This window comes from Parasteatoda tepidariorum, chromosome 5 (assembly GCF_043381705.1).
Source record: "Parasteatoda tepidariorum isolate YZ-2023 chromosome 5, CAS_Ptep_4.0, whole genome shotgun sequence".
Classification (NCBI taxonomy): domain Eukaryota; kingdom Metazoa; phylum Arthropoda; class Arachnida; order Araneae; family Theridiidae; genus Parasteatoda; species Parasteatoda tepidariorum.
In genome coordinates this window covers 3,276,753-3,303,913 of record NC_092208.1, presented here as the reverse complement: position 1 = coordinate 3,303,913, position 27,161 = coordinate 3,276,753, and the positions used below count along the sequence as shown (strand labels likewise).

The following is a 27,161-nucleotide window of genomic DNA, read 5'->3' as shown; positions in this document are numbered from 1 at the left end:
CAATCACTGTGCACACATTATTATCAAAAAAAGTAAACTGAAAAAAATTATTAGTTGTAGAAAAAAGCTTTCAAGTTGTTTATCAATTTAAACTGAAAATTGTGGGAAAATGAACATTTAAATTCACATTTTATAAAAAAGGTATTTATTTTAAAATCACTTAAAAAAACTCATTAAGTCATTTTCGAAAAAAGAGAAATTCATGAAAATTTAACCGGTTGAGAATAATCCTTACAAAATAAATATTTGTACTAGTAATCAGAATTAAACCTATTAAGACAGATATTTTTATCAGTGTGCAATTACAGTAGAACCTCGCTATAGTGAACCTGGGATATAGTGAACACTCTGATGTAGTGAACTTTTTTAGTGGTCCTGCCCGTACTCCTGTTCAAATAATGTTATTTTTAAAGCTTAAAGTGAACAGCTGAGAATTTGGAAATTCGGTTATAGTGGACTCAAATTTCATTTCTCTAAATATCTTTTTCAGTCTTCCATCTTTAAACTTGCTGATGTTGTGACTGAAAATGAATGCATTCTTATCTATAGCTGAAATAAAATCAGCCATATATGTCCTTAATATGTTTTTTCTACAGAAAATGTAGATCAAAAAAATCTTGCATTCTTTGCACATTGTAGATAAGAAAATTTGTGAACTCTATTTAAAATCAAATTGTGTTCAATCAAAAGTCACAAATTTTTTTCATAAAAAAGTGAAATTGAAACTAATTATTAGCTATGTAAGTACTTTTTTCATTAATTTTTGCTTTATTATCTGTTGGTAAGTTAATAATTTTTTAATAACTTATGTAAAAGTGCAAACCTAATTTTCAATCATTCAACTGTCTTAATGCAAAAAATATTCTTCAAAAAATTTGGATATAGTGAACTATCGTTTATAGTGGACTCATTACGGACCATTTATAGTGGACTCACTATAAACTGGACGTTTATAGTGGACGCTATAGTCCGCAGACGGTTCACTATAGCGTTTCGACTGTATTATTAAACAGTGAATAAATTGTTTTTCAAAAAAATGGAATATGAATATGGTTTTTATTCGTATTATATTTTATTTAAACTACTATTCCATTTTTTTCAATAATATTTTTTATTTATATTCTATTTCCACCAATACAATGGCTTTAAGGGATGATTGCTTATTTTTACAAGAAGGGTGCATTAGAGGGCAGGCAGGTCAGGCTGCCCATCTAAAAGACTTATGGAGAACACTGCTTTACGCACTACCTGCTATGTGCTCTTCAAAATTTAAATAAAGTTTGAACCACAACATATATGCAATTTTCTTAGGTTTTAGACATAACACCATTGTTCATGGTTAGAACTATCAAAAACTTGCCAACCTTGGTTAGCAAAATATTTTGTGAAATCCATAGGGCCAAGTTTTTTTTAATGTGATTAAAATTTCAGTGTTTCTGTGATTAATTAAATGTGTTCTAGTAAGTACTAAGTTGTATTTCTATATCAGGTATGGTTCAGATGGCCGTTCCTACCCAAGGAAGTATTCAACTTGGTACTCCAACAACTCATGCAAGTGGCGTGCCTACTAGCATCACTGGGAGTACAACTAAATACATGACAAATGGCCATGGAAGGTGAGTCATAATCATCTTTTTACAATTTCTTTTGCAATAATGTGCTGATGTGGCTTGTGGTCTATGTGCTGATGTGGCATGTGCAGAGAATTCATTTCTCCTAAGCCATGCTTGATAATTTTGCAATCACAGTCAGGGTGCGTAGCATTTTATAAAAGTGCTTTAAGGTGCTTATTTTTTTATTTATGTTTTTGAAAAGCCCTTAAAGATGCTCTTTTTATTTGGGGTTTTTAAAAAGTGTTTAATTTTCTATCTTTTAAAAAGAGATTTTTTTCCTTTGCTGCCTTGATTGTCATTCTAAATTACAAAAAATGCATGATTTTTTTAACACTTTTTTCTGCAATATTTATCAGAAACTAGTTATTTTATCATTATGTAAAGTTTTTGACAATGTTTTTTCGAATTTTATTGATATGTTTATAAATTAAGATCTTTAAACCATAGAAAAAAAAAATTTTTCTTATTGCACAGATCCTAATTATGAATTTTTTTTTTGGAAAGTGATTAAATTTTTTTTTTTTATTTCTTGAAAAATACTTAAAGGGTGCTTATTTTTTGATGAAAAATCTGGCTACGCTTCCAATGATACTGGATTTATTTAAAAACAGAAAATTTTCCAAAATTATGAACTTATTTCGTAATATTTGAAATAATATCTGAAAAAAATTTGGGATAATATCTGAAAATGTGTTTTTTCTTATAAATGTTTTTCATTAAAATATGGAGTAGTAAAAGAAGTTTTCGATTGACGGAAAACCGTGCGACGTAAACTAGAAATGGGGTTACGAATTCCAATTTGTAACTTAAACTAGTGTGTTATGTTTTTTTCTCTATTCTCCGTATATATATTTCCTTTACAAATATTTTATTTTTAAACTGTCATAAAACTAAAAATCTAAATCTTTTTATTCTATGCATTGTCTTTAATCTAAATCTTTTTATTCTATGCATAATGATTTCTGCAGATACTTTTAGTTGTATTTCTTTTTTATATATTTTTCTATGCTGAATAAAATTTTTTTGCCCTCTTTGCAAACTAATGTACACAATATATAAATATAAGAAGAAAAAAATTATTTAAAAAAAGTGATTCTGCATAAAATAAAAGTGCCTAAGAAAAAGAAGGAGTACATAAATTGACATTGGTCTGCCAATTGACTGATGTAAGAACTGTCATATTGGGGGCAAAAAAAAAGAAAAAAAGATTCAATTCAAAAGAAATAAAGAAAAAATTAAAAAAGAAAAAAAAATTTGGATCTGCAAAACAAATAACTTTACTGAATTTATAGAAAATACTTAAATTAAAATGAAGCGACTTCAAACTATTAATTTATTTGAATCTGAACATTTGCTTCATTCTAGGAAATTAAATTCATCTATTCATCATTGTTTCATGCAAAACTATTAGATTTAATTAATAGAATTTTTTTAATGGGACGTTTTTTTTTTTTTTTTTTTTNTTTTTTTTTTTTTTTTTTTTTTTTTTTTTTTTTTTTTGAATTTGTATGTATTGTGGAGGATGGACCTAGATCGACCCTTGATATCTATTCCAAATTTTTACTTATTTTTTACAATAAATGGACAGGTATATTGAATTTTTTTATTCTTTTGTTTTTATTTCAAGTTATTTTATGTTTTACATTTGAGGATAATGGAAGATAGTTACATAATTTGCGCTTTCCTTTTTTCTCTCCCTTGTACGTGTTTGCTGCCTTGTTTTCACGCTCATTCATGTTTTTTATATCTCTCAATTATGCTTATATCTCTAATTTATTGCATATTTTTTAATATAGAGTTAGCTTTTTTTTTAACCTTTCGTTCTAGTTTTCTGTTGTTGTCGAATTTACTCTTAAAAATATATTCTGTCTGCATTATTCAAAGACTATAAAGCTTACTTTTTCGATAATTTTACTTTCAATTGGGTTTAGTCTCTATTAATTTTAACCTTAATTTTAATATTCGAATTAAAAGTTTTAGAATACTTTTACTTTAAGCTTTCGTATTTAGCTAAGACATAAATTTCTAATAATTTTTTATGTTTTCTCTGTAATGTTTGTTTTCATTTTTTCTTTAGTATTAACAAATTTGCTTTTACATTTTAACCAATACACACAAACATAAAAAAAAAAAGCGATATAAATTGGAAAAAATTTTGCAATTTTTTTCGAGGGACTAAGAACATTTAGAACCTCTCAAAACCCTGACAGTACATACTGCAATTCTAGACTGGAATGTTTTAAAAATATCTCTGAAAAAGTCAAGGAATTTTGTTCATCTATTTCAGTAGCAACAACAGTGAAAGTTATTCTGTGTGATATCTTTTATTTTGCACACTATACACATATGACATAGCTAAGACTGACACAAATAAAAACCCTTGAATAAATAGAAAAAGAAAAGAAATTACCATTGAATTCCAACAACAAGATAACACATTACATTAAATTTAAATAAAATAATGAAAAAAGCAATAAATGAATATATAAACAGGCTACAATGACCAATGATAATACAACCTCTAGAAAAATGAAATTAATAAATTAAACTTAAGAAAAATAAGGACATGGACAAAACTGAGAAAACAGACTAGATCAAAATAGAATGGAGTATTAAAAAAAAATGCAAACTAAAGTTTGTACTCTTTAGTGTTACGGACTCGTATTGTGAATGTCAGACCTGTTGGTTGCTGCTGATAATAGTAACTGTCTATTTGTTTTTAGGTAAAGATAATACTTTGGGTTGGTGGTCATGTCGAACTAAAAGTTTCTTAGTATTTATTGGTTTGTTATAGCTAAATCTGCCACCTTTGCTATTTCATAAAATGAGAGGGAGCCTTTTACCCTCACTTAGATCTTGTCTCAAGATTGTTAGACATTATATATCAGTTGTCAGTTTTTAATCTAAAAATGTTACTAAACATTGCTTTGTAAGTGGGGTTGTTACTCCACAGGGAAAACCTGGAAAATACAGGGAATTTAAAAATTCACCTAAAATAACAGCAAAAATTTTGGGAATTTTGAGTTCTTCCTTATGAACTGGGAAAATAAAGGGAATTTAAAATTTTTTTTTCGTCTTTTAAAAGTGGTGACCAATCAACATTATTTGTTTAAAGTATGTTGAGCTGCTTTTTATTTCTTTAAGTTTTCTCAGCAATTTAGAAATAGTATAGTAAGCCCGATAAAGTTCACACAAGAACACTGTGATTGTGTGTTTCCTTTTAATATATTATGACCAGCCTACAGCCAAATTACTAGATGCTCAATAAGATTCTATGTCAAGTCTTAATTATCAGGTGATACTATACAGCTTTATTGTTTTTACGCGACTGAAACCGGTTTGCACTTGCTTATGTTTGTGTATCAATTAGTTAACATTATAATGCAATACGCTAAAAATAAATACAAATGGGAAGTATGTAAAAAATCTTCTGAATAAAAACCCATTACATTTATGTTTAATTATTAAAGTATTTGCATATAAACTCTTGCAAATCATGTCATTATTAAGAAACTACAGTGCGTCTAATAATTAGATCTAATTATTATAATATACTAATATAATACCTGATATAATAAATATTCTATATATATATTATATATAGTCTAATTTTTCGAAATGATACACGAACGTAAACAAGTGCAAACAGTCGCGTAAAAGCAATAGAGCTGTATAGTATTACTTGATAATTAAGATTTTACATAGAATCTTCGAGTGCTTCCAATAATTTGGCCAGGAACTGTATAATATGTACAGGGAATATTTTTTTCAGATTTCAGTGGCAACCCTGAGTATAAACAATAATTTTTTTTTATATTCAGCAGTTCTCTTCTTTCTCCAAAAAAATCGAACAGCACCACCACTTGTATTCAAGGCGTGATTGTTAATAAGCAGAATTCAATTCAACCAGCTGGAACTTCGCAGGTGTTGACTCTCACGTCTGCTGTCAATCCCATTGTGGAAAATTCCTGTTTGCATTTGAACAACATGGCAATTAGTAGTACTCCAACTGCACCCACACAGAGGCTTATTCTGCCGTCTACTGGGTAAAGTATTTTTTCCTTTTTTTTGCATTTGTATTTATTTACTTTTGTTCTATGTTCTAAATTTACTGGAAAAAGTGTTCTACTAATTGTGAAGATATTGATTTCAGTTTTTTTTTCTTTTTGAATATTTGCCCATTAATTTTGTTCTTGTATATTATTTTTGAAACACATTTTTTTTTTTGGATTCAGTGCTTCCAAAACAACGACCTTACAATGCAAACCAAGGGCTTCTGAATTTGCTAGGCTATGACTTTAATTATATACTGTGTGATAAGATTCAATAAAATAAATGAAAACAGCATCAGAAACTAAAATAAATAAATAAAATAAAATAGTTGAGTGGAATTAAAAGCTTTTCAAACTTAGAGGTTGAACATTTCAAGCTATGATCAGGAAGTGTTCAGGCAGAAACAGCTGAAGCCCAATCACATAAAAAGGAAAACTTAGTTTCATTACTTCGTTGAATAAAACAGTTTTTCTATTAAACTTAATCAAAGTAAGCTCTAAGTTTGCTTTTGGAAATTCCTCTCTTGGAACTTCTTTGAGCTCTTTTCAGAGATTGACTGTATTGTTCAAACTCTATACTTGTTTTCGCACGCAGATTTGCTGTAAGCATAGAAAATGCTCTTTGCAGGAGCTTGCAGACATCAAATGTACTATTGGGGACAATGCTCAACATCCCGCGTGTAGACATCAATGTCAACGATACATCGGGAAATATGGTACACCACAATTTCCGATGCTTTGCCAATCAAAACATGGGATTGAGGATGATTGCATAGAATCGATATTTTCCGATGTATCGATTTATCCCCCAGCTCTAATGCCAGTTGTTGTACTTGAAAATTTATTTTCTACTGAAAAGTCCTTGAATTTTGTTTTTCTCTATATGTATCAACATATTAAAGAAGAAATTTCATCTTCAGTGTTGCATAAAATTTAAAACTTAAAATAGCTTTAAAGTGTTATTGTTGCTTTACCCTTTGCTTACGGCTGGTACTAATGGCTTCATCATGCTGTAAGCAAAAGGTTAAAACAGTTATCTATGATGAATTATGTTAAAATTTTCTGTTTCATAATTATATCAATATGAAAATTTAAAGCAGAAGACAAACTTCATCCCCTGGATCTCCTGCAACCTTGACAGCACACCCCCTCATGTCTTCTCCCAGTGTCCAAGGAGCATTGATTCAGTTACAACCCTGTGTAGCAGTTACACCACAAAAAGGTAAGCTTTGCTATATGCCTCTTGTTTTTATTATTTCCATGTTTATGTTGCTTTTTTTTCTAAGAATACTAAAAAACAACCCCATGGTTGAAATTTTTCTCTTACTCTGTTTGAAATGTATAAAAAATAATTAAGTAAAACTTAAAAGGAATTGATTGATACAGATTGAAGTTAGGTGCTGGTAATTTGGATTTTTAAAGTGGCTTTTAGGAGATTGTTCAGTAATTTATTTTTGTAATTTCGATTAAACTAAGTTCATTTGGCTGAAATTAAAAAAAAAAAAAAAATTGCATAAACATTCTTTACATTTTTATGTACCATTAAAAAAAATCTTTAGTGAAAGTGATGAGAATTGTTTAGGTGTGTAGCATTTTTAAAAAAGTGCTTAAAGGTTCGATTTTCTTCTTTTGAAAGCCCTTAAAGGTGCTTTTTTCTCAAAGGGTGTTTTTAAAAAGTGCTTCATTTTCCCTTTTCCAAAATGAGATATTTTTTTTTATACCATATTGATTTTTGCCACGAATTATGCAAAAAGACATTGTCCTATTCAGCGTTTTCACAATTAATTCAGCCTCAATCTATTTCAACATACCATTTATTTTACATGCTTGAGGAAATACTTGCAGGTCTGCATTTGCACATACTGAACTGGATTCAGTGGGAAAGATTTTTATCCTCTCATTGGCAACTCTGGGTGCGTTTTGCAAGAGATTCTCAATTTCAGACTTCATTTTCTGCTCTCTGAAGAACCGAAAAATCTCTAGAATTTTTGCTGATTATGGGGACCAACTAAATATTGTCAAATGTTTTTCTCTTATAGCAGTAGAAAATTTTATTTCTCTTGTTAATTTCATCGTTGGTGACGCGCTATCATCTTCGTCACTGGCGAGCAATTAAAATCTTCAATTGTTAAAAACTTGCCAACCCTCTCTAATTATATATTTTTTTGAAGTGCTTAAAAATATTTTTTTAATGCTGCAAAGGTGCTTATTTTTTGTTGACAAATTTGGCTACTCACTGTTGTTAAATAAATACTCTTTCTGTTTTCTCTTATTAAGTACAGAGTTGAAACAGCTATGCAAATTGTGCAAACTGTTTCTTAACAAAATTTCTGCTCTTTCCTGCTCCAAAATGCCATTTTCTTCCAAAATTGATGCAAGCTGCTCTGAAACTCTAATAAAAGCATTGAGCAAAAAGCTCAACTTAGTGAAATTCAACACCAAATTTGTGCAGAAAATCTGTTTTGTTGCTACAGATCAGCTAACTAATTTTGTTTTGATTTCCTAGATCAGGGATGGTGAACCAATGGCACGCGTGCCACATAAGGCACGCCAAACAATATTTTGGGCGCGCCACAGATCACAATTGTTAATGTACTATGAATTGTTATTACACAAATGTTATTACACTATAAAGAATATGTAACAATTAAATTAAAATTCGCAAGAAACAAATGAAATAATAAGCAATTATTAATTAAAAATTTAACAACTAATGCTAAAAAAACAATAACCATAAAAAACAAGCTAACAATAAATAACTAGCAAAAAAAATTATCAGTCCTGCTTAAACTAACATCTTACAACCTAATATAAGTTATTTGTCACTTATTGTCAACCTAATATAAGTTATTTGTTGAATTACTTATAACTGAGACATTGCAATATGTTTTTTTTTTCATTGTAAATAAAAAGTTTTGAGTTGATAATAATTAGTATTATTATTTTCCTAATAATCACGAAGTCAAAATTATTTTACAGCACGTCTATGACTTCATTAAACAATTTTTTAGAAAAATGGCACATTGGTGTATAAAGGTTCGCCACCCCTGCCCTAGATGTTGTTTAATGCACTTATTTGATAACAAGTTCGGAAAGCTTTCCAACCTATTGAATTGAGTGCATCAAAATATGCCAAATAATTAATTCACTTCTCATAATCGCATGTTAAAAATATCAGAATTAGAAAAAACAAATAGAAGTGGACAGAAAAAGAATGATGCAACAATATTTAATTATGATGAGATCAAGCACGTCAAAAAGTTATTTTTGAATAAATCTTTGACCAATAATTATTATTCAAATCCAAAATTCGCGTGTTGTAATAACATTGTATCAGGCATGTGATTTCTCTGTTAGTTAATAGAATTCCAGGAATCTCACGATTGTAGAATATCGGATATCCGCTAATCTAAAATATAAATTTCATAACTTTCGTAAAATCTTGTTAACAAGGAATTCTTTCCTCTCTTTTTTAGTTTATTTATATTAAATTTAAAATCATTTCTTTTATAGTTTTAACAACTAATAAATGAACTAGTAACATGGAATTCTAAAAATATTTTTAATACCATTTTTAAGCAAGTGAAAAGAATTAAAAGAATTTGTAGTAATATTAATTTATAAATAAAATGAAATAATAAAAAAATAAACGAAAGCTTTCAAAATTAGCTAATAAATAATGGATTTCCAACTAAAGTAATTAAATTCTATATTAAATTGTTGAGTTAATTATAAGTTTCAATTAAAAATTCTCTGTTAACTAAATTTATATTTTTGCCATGTGCAAATCCAATTCGAGCAAATCCTTGGCTAAAAATCGTCTAATAAAGAATTTTTTTAAAAAATAAAAAAGTTTTTTTCCATTAATCTCCCTAAAATCATCAATATTAAAAAAAATTTTTAATTAAAATACAACTTTATTTGTTATAAACTTTGTATTATCCAGTATAATATCTTGGGCTCATCGAGTTCAGGCCAATCCAAGGTAACTAACAAATCTAATGCACTTCTGTACTTTAGTAAGAACGTTAAAAGAACCTTAAAAAGATCTCCTCAAACTCTATTTACGCTTCTATTTTCACATTTTGTAATCTGTAAGCTTGTTATGGAAAGTACTTTAAATCATTTTTAAAGATGCCGTTTTGTCTTAAGTATATTCGAATTCGCTACTCTATTTATACATTACTTTTTATGTCTTATTCTGTATTTTCTTTTTTTTTTCTTATTTAATTTATTTTGCATTTTTGCTTAGCTAGTCAGGGATCTATTTAGAAGTAATTTCTGGACCTTTCACAAAATATTTTGACTTAAAAACTGACCCTTCACAAAATAATTTATCTTTTAATCGGACCCTTCACAAGAGACACTCGAAAGACATTTGCGTATAATTGTGAATGAGAGGGGGAAATTGACTGATGCTGAGTGTTCAGCTATTAATAGATATTTTCAAATCTACTGGCAATCGACGTATATTACTCTAATATTTTGTTAATCATGTTTTTCTGCTTTAATTCTAAGGCTAAGTTTGATCTCATTTCATTTAAATCATGTACCTTAACCTCTTCGAAGTCAAAAAAAATTTATAAATTCCAAATGTAATATTCTAAGAAAATATTTCTGCTTCTACAAACATCGTGTGTACATTCTTATTGATACAGTACGACCTCGAAAATCCGGACTTCTGAAATCCGGAAATCTCTAAAATTTGGACTCATACGTCCAGTTCCTCAGAAAAAAATTTCAAAAGAAAAAATTTAAAAAAAATTGCTTAGAATAAAAAATTTTAATGCAAAACCACAACTCTTCTCCAACAATGAAGAGGTAGAGGTGGGGTGTGAATGAAAGCTCATAGCTGATAAGGAAATTCCAGTCATTCTTATCAGCTCTGTATGGATAACAAAGAATATAAAGGGAAATCCCCTCCTCCTGAAGGGGAATCCCACAACTCTTTTGCAACAATTAAGCAGTAGATGAAGAGGTAGAGGTGGGGAATGAATGAAAGCTCATAGCTGATAGGGAAATTCCAGTCATTCTTATCAGTTCTGTATAGATAACAAAGAATATAAAAGGGAATCCCCCTTCTCCTGAAGGGGAATCCCCTCAGAAGGAGGAATTCTTCCATCTTCTTGTTTTTCCCCCTTGTGATGAAAGAAAACTGGTTCTTTCTTAACCTTGAAGCTTAGGAGGCGGGGACAAGTTCTTTCACCCCCAAGAAAAAAAGGATTAGTATCAGCTGATATAGTCTAGTCTAGAAGCATCTGTTTCGGTTATAAGTTGAAATTCAGCTCGCGTTTTAAGCCTATATTTTTAGTTTTAATTGCTAATATTATGTTATCTAAACGATCGATTGCGGGGGAAAAATGTCAAAAGTTTGATTTTTAATGTCTTTTATTTATTATTTAAAGAGTATATTTATGTTAAAATTGACGTCGGAGGTCTACACACGCGTGATTAATTGCGAAATCGGCCTGGTGAATTCGAAGCTTCGATAATTCTATCAACTCAAGTAAGGTATCTAAAATCCGGAAATTTCGGAAATCCGGACTTTCCAAACCCCCCAGCAGTCCGGATTTTCGAGGTTGCACTGTATTAAATATTTTTTTGTAAATAAAGAAATGAGCAATATATATTTATTCATAAAATTAATTGATAAAATATTATGTAAATAAAATGTAACTTAAATAATAAAGTTAACATTAAAAAAAAAAAAATTATTACTATTATAAATTTAAGAACACATTAGAAGTGATACATAACTAAGTTGTGTTATTTAAGATATGTCAATTGAAGTTATTATATATGTGAGTGATTTTGTTTCCATTATTCATCCGAAATGACTATACTGTGTTGTGCAGTATTGACTAAATACCAAATATTTGTATGTTGCATCTCTAATTTAGTAGCAGCAATAGCTGTTTATTTTAGAAAATTTAAATTTTCTTTATTGTAATTTTACAGTGTTGAGCATAATCTTGTATCGATTTATAATTTAAAAACTCCTTGAAAAGGTTTTTTTGCAATAACAGGACCCTATTTTCACAAATTCACAAAACCGGACCCTGGTTGAAAGAATGTGACTTAACGCTTATTTTTCTTCACAAATTACGAGTAATTTTTTACAATTTCACAAAAATAGGACCTTTTACAAAATGTCTGGACAGACCCCTGCTAATGCTTTTTCCTTTCAAATTTTTAGTTCACTTCACACTATTGATATGTTTTGCTTTAGCTATGTGAATACAATATTAAAAAGCACTTTTTTTGCGGATATAATCGAGTGAGCTGATAACGAGATTATGTCTTTTCGTCATTTTGTTTTTAACTTTTTAATTAATTTTATTTTTTATTTATTGTATCTTTATTTACTGTATTTTGCAGATCAAAAATATGAATTCTTCAAAGGAAGTATGTTAAATAAATGAAAGTATTAATTTCTTAATTCATAGTTAGCATTAACTAATTAGCATTTTTAGTATCTAGAAAATTTAATTTTAATTTATAGGTATATCTATAATATCTAATCTTAATGATTAGCATTTTTAATCATTAAGATTTAATGTTGGTAAGTGAAAATCTGATCTTCAAGGAAAAAGGTTATTGAATGTTTTGATTTTATCATTGTTGCACTGTACAAATTAATTTGTTTATTTGATTGATAGATCCTTCTTTTGTTGCAATCAATCAAGTGAAATCACCGACTGTGAATATAGTCTCTACATCTGCATCTTCCTCTATCAGCCCTAGAACACCATCTGTAACAATAGCCCGAAGTCCACAGGCTAGAAGTCAATCACCTCAATTTTATGCTGGTAAATTTCATGTTTTTATGCATTACTTTTTTTTCCCTCTAAAGTATTCTTAAGTTGAATTCTATGCAGAGGTGATTGTGCTCCAGAAAAAATCTGGATTTTTCCCTAACTGTGCTCCGGAAGTTTCCGGAAATCCTTGGTCCAGGAGTTCCAAGAAATCATCAATCACATTTATGTATAAAAATTCTTGTATATTTTATTTAAAAATATTAGACATAGAATTTATACTTTGATCATACATCTTTCATTTGTAAAAATGTGATTAGAGATAAAAGTAAACTTATACATAATTATTCATTTAGGTTATGCTGTATGTAATTTATTTAGAATTTAATGCTTTGAAAATATCAATGATTTATATTTATAAAGATATTAATCTTAAGACAGCATTCATGATTTTGATTTATTTTGCCAAAAAAATTGTCTATTTTAAATAAGAATAAGTAAAATATTATGTTTTTACATTTTGCTTGATTTATGTTGTAAAATAAATTGTTCCCAAGTCTAATTATGCAATGATTTCTGTCAAAAAAAAAAATTCTTAATTTTTAAGTCAAAAATTATCATAAATATATTTTTGTCCCCTCTGTTACAATTATTCTTTTAAGTTTATTTTATTCATTACACAAAAAACCTTTTTACTTAATAACTGGTTTTTACAATAAAATCTATTAGTACAATCATGATTGAAGAAAAAAATTTTTTGAAAATTTTAAAGTTTCTCATCTAACAGAGGAATATAACAGAGAGGACAAAATTAAATGTCCCCTCAGTTACACAAAATGTAAACAAAGCTGATTGATTGACCATTAAAAAAACAACTCTATTATTGTAAACAAATACTAATGCACCCTGATTCAACTAGTTCCTCCACTATTAGAGCACCCTTTTTATACAAAGCTGTGCCATTTTTGTTTGATAGTGTGTTTAGTTTATAATTAAAAGTTTTTTGAGTGAGTAATCAATATGGGAAAGACAGCAGCAAAAAGAATGAGATAATATGGAACTAGAATGTCCCCCCCCCAAAAAAAGAAGATATTTGTAAGAAGGGAGATAAAGAACATAGAATGAACATTTATGATAGCAGAAGTATTTAGAAGAAAGACCTTAACAGAGAAATAGATAAATTGAAAAAAAAAAGACAAAGGAAAATAAAAATGCACTAATACAAACAATAGAAATTCAGGAAGGATATTCTCTTTATAAAACTCCTTAGACATTGAGGAAAGCTATTAAAAATTTGCATTGCCTGTATCTCCAAGAAAACGGTTTATTGTTCTACACATACTTTGCAATCTTACAACCAAAACAAAAGAAACAGCCTAGTAAAAAAGTTTCTGAAGAAACAAAAAAAAAAAAAATTCTACACATCTGATAAACTTTCTTACCAGACTTTCTGGTAGAGCTGAGTGCATGATTGTCAGAGAAAATGGACAGAAAGTCACAAAGCAAAAAAAAAAAATGTTTGCTGTGCCCCTTGATGGAAGATATCAAGTTTTAAAGTAGATGCATCCAAACATAAAAATTGGCAAATCTAAGTTTGTTCTACTATGACCTATCCATATTTTATGTATAGGTAGAACACCATATAATGTGTGTGCATGTGGTATTCATGAACACGTGAATTTACTATTAAAATCATGCAGTTGTTTGCCTAATAACGACATAAAATTACTAAATATAGCCACTTGCGACAAATGCTCAATAGATTTTTTATTTTATAACCGTCGCTGAAAAGTGACATAAATTTGAGTTTACCAACTACCAAATGTTTAACTCTGTAGCCTTTTAATTTCGAACCCAATCCAAAAGACACGGAAATTCCTGAATCAGTAACCCTAGAGGTATTGATTTGTCATGAGAACTTGGAAGATTTTGTAACCCAACAGATTTAAGGTGCACCAGTCACCATCTAAAACACTGGGGTACTTTTGATGTTGCAATAGATAGTTTTGCAAGTGTAAAAAGTTCAAGAAAAAAATAGGGTAGTTAATTTTGTTGCCCAATTAACTGAAATTGAGAAAGAAACAATGCAATTTTCAAATATAACTACAAAGATGTAGCATCGGTTTACATGTCAGGATATTTTAGTAGTGCTACCAACTCCAACTTTAAATAACCGAAGAGTCACTTTTGACAGTGATATTTTCCTTTTACTATATTTCAAATTTGTAAGACGTCCCCTCTGTTACATTTCATGTCCTTTCTGTTATGACTCATTATTTGGATTTAATAAAAATGTATTTGCAATTTTAAAAGTCTTAGAATAATTTATTTTACCTTGAAATGTGATAATTTTAAAAAACTTACAGGTTAAGTTTAGGATGGTCCAAATCACAGAATTTAGCTTAAATAACAGCGCATGTCAAAAATGTGTCCCCTCTGCTACAAGTACTTTTAATTAACTGTAATTTAATTATGAGACTCTTTTATTATTTTATGCCAATTAAACATTGCACCTTAAAAATGTATATTCTTGTGGAATTTTTTGTTCTCAGAAATATTTAATATATTTTTTGGAATAAAATACTTGTGCGATTTCCCCTCTGTGCTACACTTGGAGTTCAACTTAAGCCATTCATGACTGTGGTCACAAGTACATGGTGACGTGCTTTACGGTATCACACACAAGTAGGGCTGATTGTGATCTGGAAAAAATCCGGATTTCCCTATTTTTCGCTAACCGTCATCCGGAAGTTTCCGGAGATCGAAGGTTCAGACATTTAAAAAAATCATTGATCACAAAAGTTTCCGGAAATCAAATTTTCAAAGGTGGAACTTAGGCCAGAGAGATACTTTGTAAGCTTATATTCAAGATTAATATTAATTTCTTATCAGTAAATAGTTATTATAATCATAAACTCAAGAAAGAAAGACATATTTGTAAATTTCAATTACTTCTCCAAGTCATCATAGGTATGTGTAAAATTTTAAATATATTTCAAGTAAATTAAAAAATATTGAGAAAAAGGAAAAAACCTTGCTTAAGTTTTTTTTCTAATTTTTCGATTTAAACTTCTTTTTTTTTTTTACTCAAGAAATTTTCCGGAATTTTGACTTGGGCTCACAATTACCCCTGCACAAGACATGCCTTTCTTGTAACCCATCATCACACAGGCATGATGTGGAACTGATATCATTTCAAATAATGTCTCACAGGGTTTGACCTTCAATATGTATCTTTCAGTTCACGTTTTTTAATTATTTGATCCAAGCATGAGAGTTACTGCACTTCGGGTTTTTGTTAATATTTTGATTGAGTGGGAAAAGGATGGAAAGCTTTTTGGGTATGGATTTGTTGTTTGCACTCAGTATGTTTTGGGTTAATTTTGCAATTTTTTTAAAAATATCGCAAACACTTAATTACAGTATATTCAGTTATTATCAATAAAAATGAACTATGCTTTTCAGCTTATTTAACTGCAGTAGTGATCTAATATAAATTATTTTGGAAGCCCCCTCTTCCAACAATCCTGACCAGGTTAATGTCTACTAAAAGGATTTAGGCATAACATCCGTAACAAAATTCAGAACATAGTTGCCAACTATTACTATTTAGGTGTTAACTGTTACTTTTTAGCAATTTCTAGAACTATTGTGTGCTTGTAGCAGTTATTTATGACTCTTAGGTTTTGTCCTTCGTAGTTTTCTTTTAAAATGAGATTAAATGTAATTCTGAAGAAAATTCACAATCAAATTTCAATGAATTTCTGTTTTTGTTTAATGTTTTAATGAATAGAAAATTACCAAAACACTTCATTGTCAGGGCTCTTAAATATTTTTAAACTAAATAATAATATAATTATAAGAATGATAATAGTAATAATTCAAACTAAATTTAAGAATTTTTAAAAAATATGCATATCAATACCATTGAAACTATAAGGTTACTTTATTTAATAAGCATGATTAATTGAAAGTTTAGAACAATTCCAAGAAAAATTCAGTTTTCACATTCGTACTATCTCCAGGGGAAAAAAAAAAGTATATATCAAGTAAGAATTCAATTCTCAAAATTTAATTTATGTATCTTGAAAAATCTAAAATTCACCTAACATAGATACAAAACTTCCAAGTTAATTTAAACACATTTTTTTATTTCTAAAGTCATTTACATCCACTTTATCACAGAACCTCAATTTAAAACTTTTATTTCCAAAATTCAATATTGGCAGTAACATCATTAGTTAAAACTATGTACTCATGCTAAATTATTGTAAATTATAGTCCTAAGTTGTAAGAAAAAAATAAACCTGATGTTATTATTTAGTATTATTTATATATGTATATTGCCTTGAATTTTTTTCTTATTCAGATTGCTGATTTTATTAAAATTTTTAGGTGTAATGGATATAAAATCACTTTCTACAACACCTCTGAGCTTAACACCCAACAGTAAAGGTGATCTTACTTTTTCAACTCACACTTTTCTTCCAAAACCGCAGAAAATAAAAGCGACTGTCGCAAATGTTCCTGTTGCTCCAACCGATGTGGAATCTTCATCTAAAGTTGAAATTAAAACAGGTATGTATGTTTCATCCCTTCATGGTTTTTACAAGTATTAAAATTGTATTCAATGAATTTGGCTCATATGACACAAAAATTAATTATTTACAATTTCTGAAGCAACTTAGCTTTAATTCTTTAAAGGGAATTCAGGTACAAGTCCACTTTGGTATTTGAACTTAAAAATCCACTTTGGCAGATGATCAAAGTGCTGAGGTGGTCCAATTAACAGATATTACTATTGTAATAATTTTTTTTTTCTTCTTTTGGAAATGAGGTCCCTAAAAATTATATTTTATGAAAATTCATACAAGTACAGTTTACACCCCTACATGGTGCGTAGCATTTTAAAAAAGTGCTTAAAGGTGCTTATTTTCAATTTTCCTTTTTTAAAAACCCTTGAAGGTGTTTTTTTTTATTGGATGTTTTTAAAAAGCGCTTAATTTTCCCTTTTCGAAAATGAGATTTATGAAAGGGAATGTCGGTTTTCGCTACGTATCATGTAAAAACGTGCCTTTCACACTCTTCTATTCAACGTTTTCAGAATTCATTCAACCACAATCAATTTCAGCTTACTGTCAGTCCATAGCGTATGAAAGCGTCATTCATTTTAAGAGTTTGGTGAAATACTTGCGAGTTCGCATGTGCGTCTAATGAGCTGGGTATGGTGAGATTTTGCAAGTCTGTATTTTGATATTCCCAATTTAAAGCTTCATTTTCCACCCTCTGAAATCGAACCGAAAAATTTCTCGATCATTTTTTAATGGCTAATATAATCAAGATAAGAGTTCTTTGTCAAATTCTAGTTATTTTATAATGGTCATGTAAAGTCTTTGAAAATTATTTTGCATTTTTGTTAATGTATATAGTGCTTAGAAATACTTTTTGAGTGCTTAAAAATTTCTTAAAAGGTGCTTATTTTTTGTTGGAAGATTTGGCTATGCACCCTGCCCTGCATTGAGTGTAATTTCCTAAACTAGCAATTTATTTATTACAAAACTAGGGATCACTGTCCCCTGCTAGCTATTGCTTGCTTGGACAGAAAGAAGAAATGTAATTTCTTTCTTCACTCCATTAAGAGATTATACAGAGAGTTTTATGATCTCTCTATCATATATGAGTAATATATAATCATGGTGCATAGCTTTTTTAAAATTTTATTGAAGGTGCTTATTTTCGTTTTTTAAAAGCCCTTAAAGGTGCTTTTTTCATGGGGTGTTTTTAAAATGTGCTTAATTTTCCTTTTTTTTAAACATGATATTTTTCTTTACGGTGTCGATTTTCACCACATGTTATGCAAAAGCGTGCTTTTCTCATTGTTCTAATGACCGTTTTCACAATTCATTTCGGCGTACTGTCGATCCATAGCGTATGAAAGCGCCAATCATTTTATATGTTTGATGAAATACTTCGTAGTCTACATGTGCGTCTACTGAGTTGGGTTCAGTGAGATTATTGCACTCTCGTGTGCAACTTTGCTTCATTTTCCACCGTCTGATATGGAACCGAAAAATCTATTGTTTTATAATGGCTAATATTATCAAGAAAACAGTTCTTTGTCCGAAACTTGTTATGTTATCATGATCATGTAAAGTTTTTGAAAATTGTTTTGCATTTTTTTTTAATCTATATAGTGCTTAAAAATATTTTTTGAGTGCTTAAAAAGTACTTAAGAGTGTTTATTTTTTGTTGAAAGATTTGACTATGCAGCCTGAAAAAAATCACTTAAACTGTAATACGTATATATTTTACAGATGCAGATAATCTGAAGCCTCAAAGATCCTGCAAAGGAAAACGTTATAGAGAGATGGTTGCAGAAGGAGGAATAAAAGCTAAGAAAAAAGTATTATTTTCCATTTAATCTCTTCATTGCAAATTTATTCATGAAGGTTATTAATTTGGTTGGTTAAGAATATAGAGCGGAGGGGATTGCATAAGTTCTTAACTTTTTGTAGTGTGTTTCATATGAAATGCAGTTGAATCCAGGAATTCCTCGGGACCGAAGCAATCCCTACGCAATAACAAAAACTCGTTATACCGATATTACGAATTTCAACATTAACCAAAATTATTTTGTTATATTGTAATTTTTCGCATTAAAAAATAATGCATATTGGATTTAATTACTGATTTGATCTATTTGTACTGTACATGTGGAAAATATCAAATCAATATTTTAAAAGCTCGCAAAAACAATTTTTGATCAATATAGGAACAATTAATTTATTATCACTTACCTATCAGAAATTACGTACTCCATAAATTTTTTTCCTGTACAAATGATTTAGAACTAGTAGAAATTACAAACTTCTCCAAATTATGTGCATTTTCAAACTGCAGAACTGGAAATCACTCTTTTGGTAAACATTTTTACTTCTTTAAACATGAATGGGTTGGGGGTTAGTCTTTTCAGTGTGGTTCCTCCTGAGTGATTCTTCTTTTTTGACATGTCCCTTTCATATCTGAAACTTATTATTTTGAAGATGCAAAGAAATTTGAATTCAGAGATCATTGTGTACTTTTGAAGAATTTCAGTAAACCAGAACATGAGAGAAAATGAGAACTGTTGCTTATTTTCATCTTCGTTAAATCGAATTACGAATTTTGTAATATTGGTATTTTCAATTCATTGTTTCTATGGAGATTTGAAAAATGTTTGTTACATTGGGATTTAATTGTCTAAAGTTTAGAATTTTTTTTTTCCATTCTGATTCAATTTTAAATCAAGGAAGCTCAAGGGATTCAAAATATAAATGGGATGAAAGTAAAAGTATATAGCGTACTAGCTTAAGTATTAAGTTACAAATAGGAATTTGTCGATGGTGTCACATGGTTTTTCTTCAATCAAAAACTTCTTTTATCACCCCATATTTTTATTGAAAATAAAAAAAATCTAAGAAAAACCATTTTCAGAGCTAACATTATGAAATAGGTTTGTAATGTTAGAAAATTTTTTGTAAAAATTTGTTTTTAGTGTGCAGAAAGTTTTAAAATGTGCTGAAAATGAGTAGTGTAAATCCATTGCGATTGCAAAATTATCATGTATTCAGGGCTCGAAAAACCGCATGTCCACGCGGACGGCCATTTTCCCCTTAATGTTCGTGATACATTTTCAATTTTTGTTATCTTACAAGAATCTAGCGCCTCACTTCTAAAATGACCCTCTAATCTCGAAATACAGCAACATACTGCGTAGGGTGGAATTGATGTTTTCTCTGTCTGGGAGTGCTGCAGTGGTTGAAAGGGGCTTTTCAGCAATGAACTTACAAAAAAACACATTACTTTCTGGTCTTAAACAAGAAGCGTTAAACGCATTTATGAACATCAACCTAAATTGAAAACCTCTTTCAGATTTCTGTTCAGAAACCTCTGTAAATCATTGGCTTGATTGTGGAACTGGAAAACGTCATATTTGATTCATTTAAAAAACGCAGTACCATTGGATAAATTGACATGATAATTGATAGATAACTTAACCTTTGTTATTTAAATTATTTCATCAAAGAAATAAATTATTTCATAATAGAAATACTAGGTTTTACTATTAGTAACCTAGTACTTCTTTTATTACTGTATAATGTAATCCTAGTATTTGTAATCCTAGTAACTACTAATTCATTGTGCAATTTATATAAATGTTTGTAATAAATAAGAGAAAATTGTATTTTTATTTATTGAGAAGCGACTGATAGTTTCAAAGGAGGACGGGTACATTGTTGGACAAGCCGTCCTTGGGGATGGGTAAAATTTCTGAGTTTTTTCGAGCCCTGCATGTATTACTACTGCACGTTGTGACAATTGAACTTTTGAAAACAAATAGGCCATGGCTTATCTACTGGAAATTATTGTAATTTTTCAACTGCTTGTAACTTTTACTTATAATGCGAATTTACATGGCTATAATACCTTTCAGATTAAATGTGAAAGTTATTTTTATTGACTTCTTAAATAAAAGAAAATGTAAGAACAGAATGTTTTCATAATGTTTATCTAATTTTTTGACTCATTAATTTTATTATGATGGATCTCCCACATTCTTCAACATCAATTTACAATCAAACTTGTTTATTGTGAATTCTGGTTTACTGAAATCCCAGGTTTAATGGGATCATTTTTAATAAATAGATAGTTTAATGTAAAAAAAAAACCTTATATAAGTCTCTGTTTAAGCTTGTATTTAACTAGTAATTTTTCATAAACTTCTCAAACTTATTTTTATAAAAGGCATTCATCCTTTTAAAAACTATCACTGTATTTTATGATTATCCACAATTGGTTATAAAGCATTGACAGAAAATATAACACATAAAGCTAAAAATAATAAAATAAAGCTCATGACTTTTCTATTCATTTTTGACTAGTCAATGGTTAAAGTGAAATGAATAATTCTAAAATGATTCAGAATTTTTTTGCCAATAGTTGTAAGAATACTATTTCTTTGTACAAAATTGTTTTTTAATACTGAGATATTTATTTCCTTGTAAAGTTTATCATCTTCAGGTAAATACTGGTCGCATGTGGTTTCCTTTTGTTTTGGTGTCATCAGACTGAATATATAATATTTTTGAATATATATTTCTTCCCTGTGGCAGAATTTTTTTGGACTTTCTGTGACGAAACTCTCTGGCCCTAATATATTTCTGCAAGATACTTTCAGTAATAACAAATATGCATTTTAACTAATATAAAGTAACAAAAGCACTATGTTTACAAAAGCAATATAATTTTTTTAATTGAATATATAATATTTTTGGGTTCTTAAATTATGGACGCTATTCGCACATTTTGTTGCGGGAAGAGGGACGGGACCCACAAATTATTTCCTTTATCGCATTTTGCAAATCATCATCACAATAAAAAAAAAATTAAATATCTTGAAATCTGTTGCAGTAATTACCGAAAAACAGATCGACAACAAAATCATGCGATTTTTACTCTTCAGAAAGGGGTTACTCAAATGCATGTTTCGTTTCAAGATTTGATGGCATAAAAAATATCGGTTTTTCAAAACTATATGGCAATCTAAAGCGATAACTGGCAGTTATTGCTTTTGATCGGGATATCTGAAAGTACTGCAATCAATAACTGCCGAAAATACAATCGAAATGGATTTATGATATTGGCATAAATTGAGCGCTTCAAAAAATTATTATTTGAATGGATGATTCAAATTTTCCATGTAAATTTCTGCAGAAAAGCAAACCAAAATTTTTTACTTCCCAAAAGAAAAATCTTTCTGCTTTCACTGCGATTCTACCCTGTTTTTTTTCTTCTATTGCATTAATAACTTTTATTCTGTTTCATTGATAACTTTTATTTTGTTTCTTATTGCCCTTTCAACAAACAAATCTTCATATCTCCTTTTTTTAGATGTCTTATTTGAAATGTTCAGTATTTAACAAGTATTTTCCTTTTATTGCAGCCTCCAAAGCTGGGGTTTAGTAATGAGGTAAATCCCTCTCCAAATGTCTCAATGCCACAACTGAGTGTATCATCTAGTGATGAGTCACAAGTTTGTTTTGTGCTAGCCCCGACTCCTGCCCAGCTGGGAAGAGCACCCGGTCAACTCAATCATCGGAGACTTTCTTCAGAATCTCAAGAATCTCCTTCTGGTGGTGATGACCCTCAAGAAGCAAAAAAACCCATTCTTAAAAGGATAGCTGATGATGGAATGGACAAGTAATCTAGCATTATTCAGTTTAAGATTGTTTATATTTAGGTTCTCCAGCTTTTCTAGTTTCGGCACCTTTTTGAGATCGTCTTACTGTACCTTAGCCATAATAATTGTCTGTGGTTTAATATTTATTGCATGCATAAATTGCATTTAAAATGTATAGTTTGTCTTTAGTAAAAACTCCCCAAGCCATTCGTCTGGACCTATGGCAGTGACTATGGTGACGATATTTCAAGTAGGGGTGTAGGGTCATTGTTTAGGACAGGTTTTGACTCGATCTGGTCGAAGAGATAAAGGGAATCTTTTTCTTTTATCTATTGTGTTAGTCTTAGAAGGAAGATAAGCTACCCTCCCTGAAATGCGCTATTCTTGTTTCCATAGCAGCAGACAGCCTCAGACTTAGTAGCAGGGGGAGTTCTTACCATAGACAAACTATATGATGGCTATAAGGATAGAGCGTTTGCCTTCAAATAAGATGATCCCAGAGTGCATAGCGTTTATAAAAAGTGCTTAAAGGTGCTTATTTTCAATTTTTGTTTTAGGTGATTTTTTTCATTGGGTGTTTTTAAAAAGTTCTTAACTTTCCCTTTTTCAAAAATTTTATATTTTTCCTTTACCATTTTGATTTTCGCCACTAATTATGCAAAAAGATATTATTCTATATAACGTTTTTATAATTAATCCAACCCTAATCTATTTCGTTGGTCCGTAGCATATGAAAATGCCTTCCATTTTAAATGTTTGATGAAATACTTGTGGGTCTGCATGTGTGTGTACTGAGCTGTATTCAGTGAGAAAGATTTTTGCCTTATCATGTACAATCTGCTGTATTTTGCAAAAGATTCTCAAATTCATGCTTAATTTTCCTCCTTCTGAAATTGAACCAAAAAATCCCTCTAATTTTTGCTTACTAACAACTAAATATTGTCAAATTTTTTCCCCAATATCGATAGAAATTTTTTATTTCTCTTGGTGATTCCCCATCTTCTCCATCACTGGCAAGAAAATGACCTTCTCGCAATATTTTATTTATAAATCAGTACCATAATCTTTGAACTTCACTTTCAGATCATTCTCTAATTACTTATTTTCATGTGGTGCGTCAGAGAAGTGAAGAATCCCTAAGCTTGACCCCCTTAAAATTTCCATCTCCCTTTTTTTCCTTAAATTTAAGAATTAATTGAAAATTTTTAGAATTAATTTTGAGAATTTAGGAACCGACCACCAGTTGCATAAAAAATTTGCAGACTTTTATTGTACTTCGTTACTTTTTTTTTGCTTATTACTTTTTATTAAGTATTGTATTACTTTGAAAATTTTCAATACTCTGAAGTTATTTATATGAGATAATTCAATAATATTTATTGGCAAGATTAAAAAATGTAAAAGGCTTTTAATATTTAAAATGCAGCATAAAATCTTTTGCTTATTACTTTAAAAAAAATTCACCACACCTTCCTCTTTGTCAGTGCAACAGCCCCTTGCAGCTGCCTCAGCAGCTGATAAACTCCAGCGCCTCCTATCCATGGCAACTCCCTTCCAATTTCTAATCCTTAGGGTATTCAGGTCATTTCGATGTAGGGGGTCTACCTCTGGGTCAGGGTGCATTGAAATCTATGCTATCAATGATTTACTTCTACAGTTGAAATTTAAACTCGAAAAAAAGTTATTTTAGAAAAAACAAGCATCTCAAACAAGCCATCCTTTTTTCATCTTTCAAAGCCAACTAATTTTTATGATATAAAATAAAATTCGAAATTAAACAAAAAACATAATTGTTTATTTAAAATAGTTTTATCATTCATAATTGGTAATATTGTTTTTACGCATAATTATATAAGTTGGGATCAATGTTCCTTTGATTACAGCATCAGCGGCGGTAAGCTCTAAGAACCACCAACTTCCATCATTGACCATTTTACTGTTTAACAATAGGTAGCCGCTTCAATACTTCACTTACCTCCTGTTCATTTATTGCTGTAAACAGGTGTTTGGAGATATAGATCGAGAATCAATCAAAACTTGCTGGCAATTATACATCGGAGTAAATAAGTGGGATTGGAGTTCAAATTTGGAATTTTGTTTCTTATTTTTGTCTTTTAAAAAATGGTGATTACTCAAAGTGATAATAGTCTATGGGATATTTAAGCATAGTTCAGCTATACTAAACTACAGTCGGACTTCTATTTAACAAACTTTTCTTTGGGATCCATTTTCTCTTTTTCTCAAAATATTTCAGAACATTTCAAACTTGTTAATGCATTTTATGGGAGAAATTGTTTTTCCAAGCTACTTACTTTTAGAGAAAGCAGTAAAATCCCTTTCCCTTTTTGTTTGCATTTCAAACAAAAAACTCAGACAAAATTAATGGATCTTTCAGTTGCAATTAAACTTAAGAATGTGTGTGGTAATGTATGTTAAAATTACTTTTATAATAAATGCAGCTATAATTTTATATATAAATGTAGCTTTTTTTTTTAGTTGAAAATGTATGTAACATGATAGTATAACACTGCATAATGTTTTGCTCTATTCTTGCTTTCCATGCAGATTTCTTTNGAGGCTAAGTCGAGGATAGCAGAATATTTAACAGCATTGGAAGGTACCAAAAAGAAACTTAATTTGTTAATGCAGGGACCTTCAAAAAAGTGTAAAAAATAAGATATGTTATTAATGGACAAAATTAAAAATTCTTGTTATTAAATTCTTCTTTTAATTCTATTTATTAAATATGCTCCAAATCTTTGTTTTGCTGCTCCAAAATTGCTTTTTTGTTGCTCCAAAGATGCTCCAAAACCATGTTTTGCCACTTGAAGCCCTGCATGTGTTGTAATGTATGTTAAAATTACTTTTATAATAAATGCAGCTTTAATTTTATGCATAAATGTAGCTTTTTTTTTTTAGTAGAAAATGTATGTAGTGTGATAGTATGACACTGGATAATGTTTTGCTCTATTCTTGCTTTCCATGCAGATTTCTTTTATGGTTAAGATTTATAAAATAAATAGTAGATACTAGTTTACGAGATAAATATGTATCAACTCCTATTTTAATTATGTCTGGGGCTTGTGAATTTAAAACCTGTTTTTGTGTTTAAATATTTCAAAAGGTGATTTTCTATGTAACGAATTTTCCATATAACGAACTCAGGATTTAAGGACTTTGTTAAATAGAGGTCCGACTGTATTTCATTTACAGTGGCATTATTTAAGTATGTTCAGCTGTACATGTTTTCCTTAAGTTTTTTCAGCAATTATAACTAGTATAGTTAGCTCGATACAGCTCATACAACAGTTATTGTGTTTTTTCCTCTTAATATATTGTGTATAACATGTACAGGGAAAACACAGGAAATTTTTTTATACAGATTTGAGTGGCTACCCTGTACTATGAAATGTTATTAATTTATTATTTTTTTTTTCTGTCAGGGTTCTAGAGCAAGTTGACTTTGAAGCTCGTTTTGCTGAATTGCCTCAGTTCAATCCTGAAGAATCTCCTTCCTCTGCTGCTTCATTGCCCAATTCACCCAGAGCTTTTGTAAATAGTTACAGAAAAAAAAGGAGACTTTCCAGTGAGTCATTCTCTTCTTATCAGTAGAAAACATGCAAATACTTGTAATCAATAAATTATAATAGCTTCATAATTTATTATTATGCAATTTATATCTGTAATTAATTGTAAATAATTAATGTTATTTGTACTCAACTTGTGGTTGGAAGTTTGGAACCTTTAATAATAATTTTACTCTTTGCATATTTTGCCTTAAATCTGAAACTACACACCTGAGACCAAAAAAAGAAAAGTTATTCTATTACAAAACTTGTTTTTCCTAAGCTGATTTTGGGCAGAAAATAATTTATAAATATTGTGTGCTATTTTTATTATTTTATTTAATGATCAAAAAAGTTACTCGTAGAGTTTAATATTTTTTATTTAACCGCTCATCTGATTATCCCAAGTTAACATGGTTCCCGAGTTAACAATACATTGCAAATATTAATCATCCCGAGAAAACTCAGGAGTAGCAGAACTTGTCAATGCATTTCGTTTAATCCCGTTTTTACACGGTCGGAAGCAAAAAACATAACTTGCTGTAATTGGAAGATTGCCAAATTTCATTTGGAGGTGTTGCTGTTGGATTGTGGGACTGCACACGTGTTTTGTGCTATTGCATATATCAGGGCTGTCCAACTGCAAAGAGCCCACGGGCCAGAATTCCGGTCACTGATCTCCTGGCAGGCCGCAGTTTGAAAAAGTTGAACAATAACATCTTACCTCTTATACAATAACAATGAATAGTTGAATTATTAATTATAAAACAATGGAACAGAAGGATTATAAAACAATTTGCTTACATTTTAATGGGAAAACCGAGGCCGATCAGCCTGGCGGGCCGCACAATATGTTTTAGAGGGCCGCATGCGGCCCGCGGGCCTTGGACAGCCCTGGCTTATATGATGGTTGCTGAATTAACATAGCAATAAGAGTAAAAGAGAAAAAAAAATGG

The 27,161-nt window shown here is 29.7% G+C and overlaps 1 protein-coding gene across 1 annotated transcript in view; it reads left to right on the top strand.

Moving 5' to 3' along the window:
* LOC107457141 (protein capicua homolog) overlaps positions 1-27,161 on the top strand; it is a 75,016-nt gene that overhangs the window by 30,138 nt on the left and 17,717 nt on the right. The window contains exons 9-16 of the mRNA XM_071180873.1: positions 1,490-1,616; positions 5,435-5,659; positions 6,763-6,887; positions 12,325-12,474; positions 16,816-16,998; positions 18,735-18,823; positions 22,403-22,659; positions 26,083-26,225. Coding sequence (XP_071036974.1) covers positions 1,490-1,616; positions 5,435-5,659; positions 6,763-6,887; positions 12,325-12,474; positions 16,816-16,998; positions 18,735-18,823; positions 22,403-22,659; positions 26,083-26,225 — 1,299 coding nt within the window. The remainder of the gene's footprint in view (positions 1-1,489; positions 1,617-5,434; positions 5,660-6,762; positions 6,888-12,324; positions 12,475-16,815; positions 16,999-18,734; positions 18,824-22,402; positions 22,660-26,082; positions 26,226-27,161) is intronic.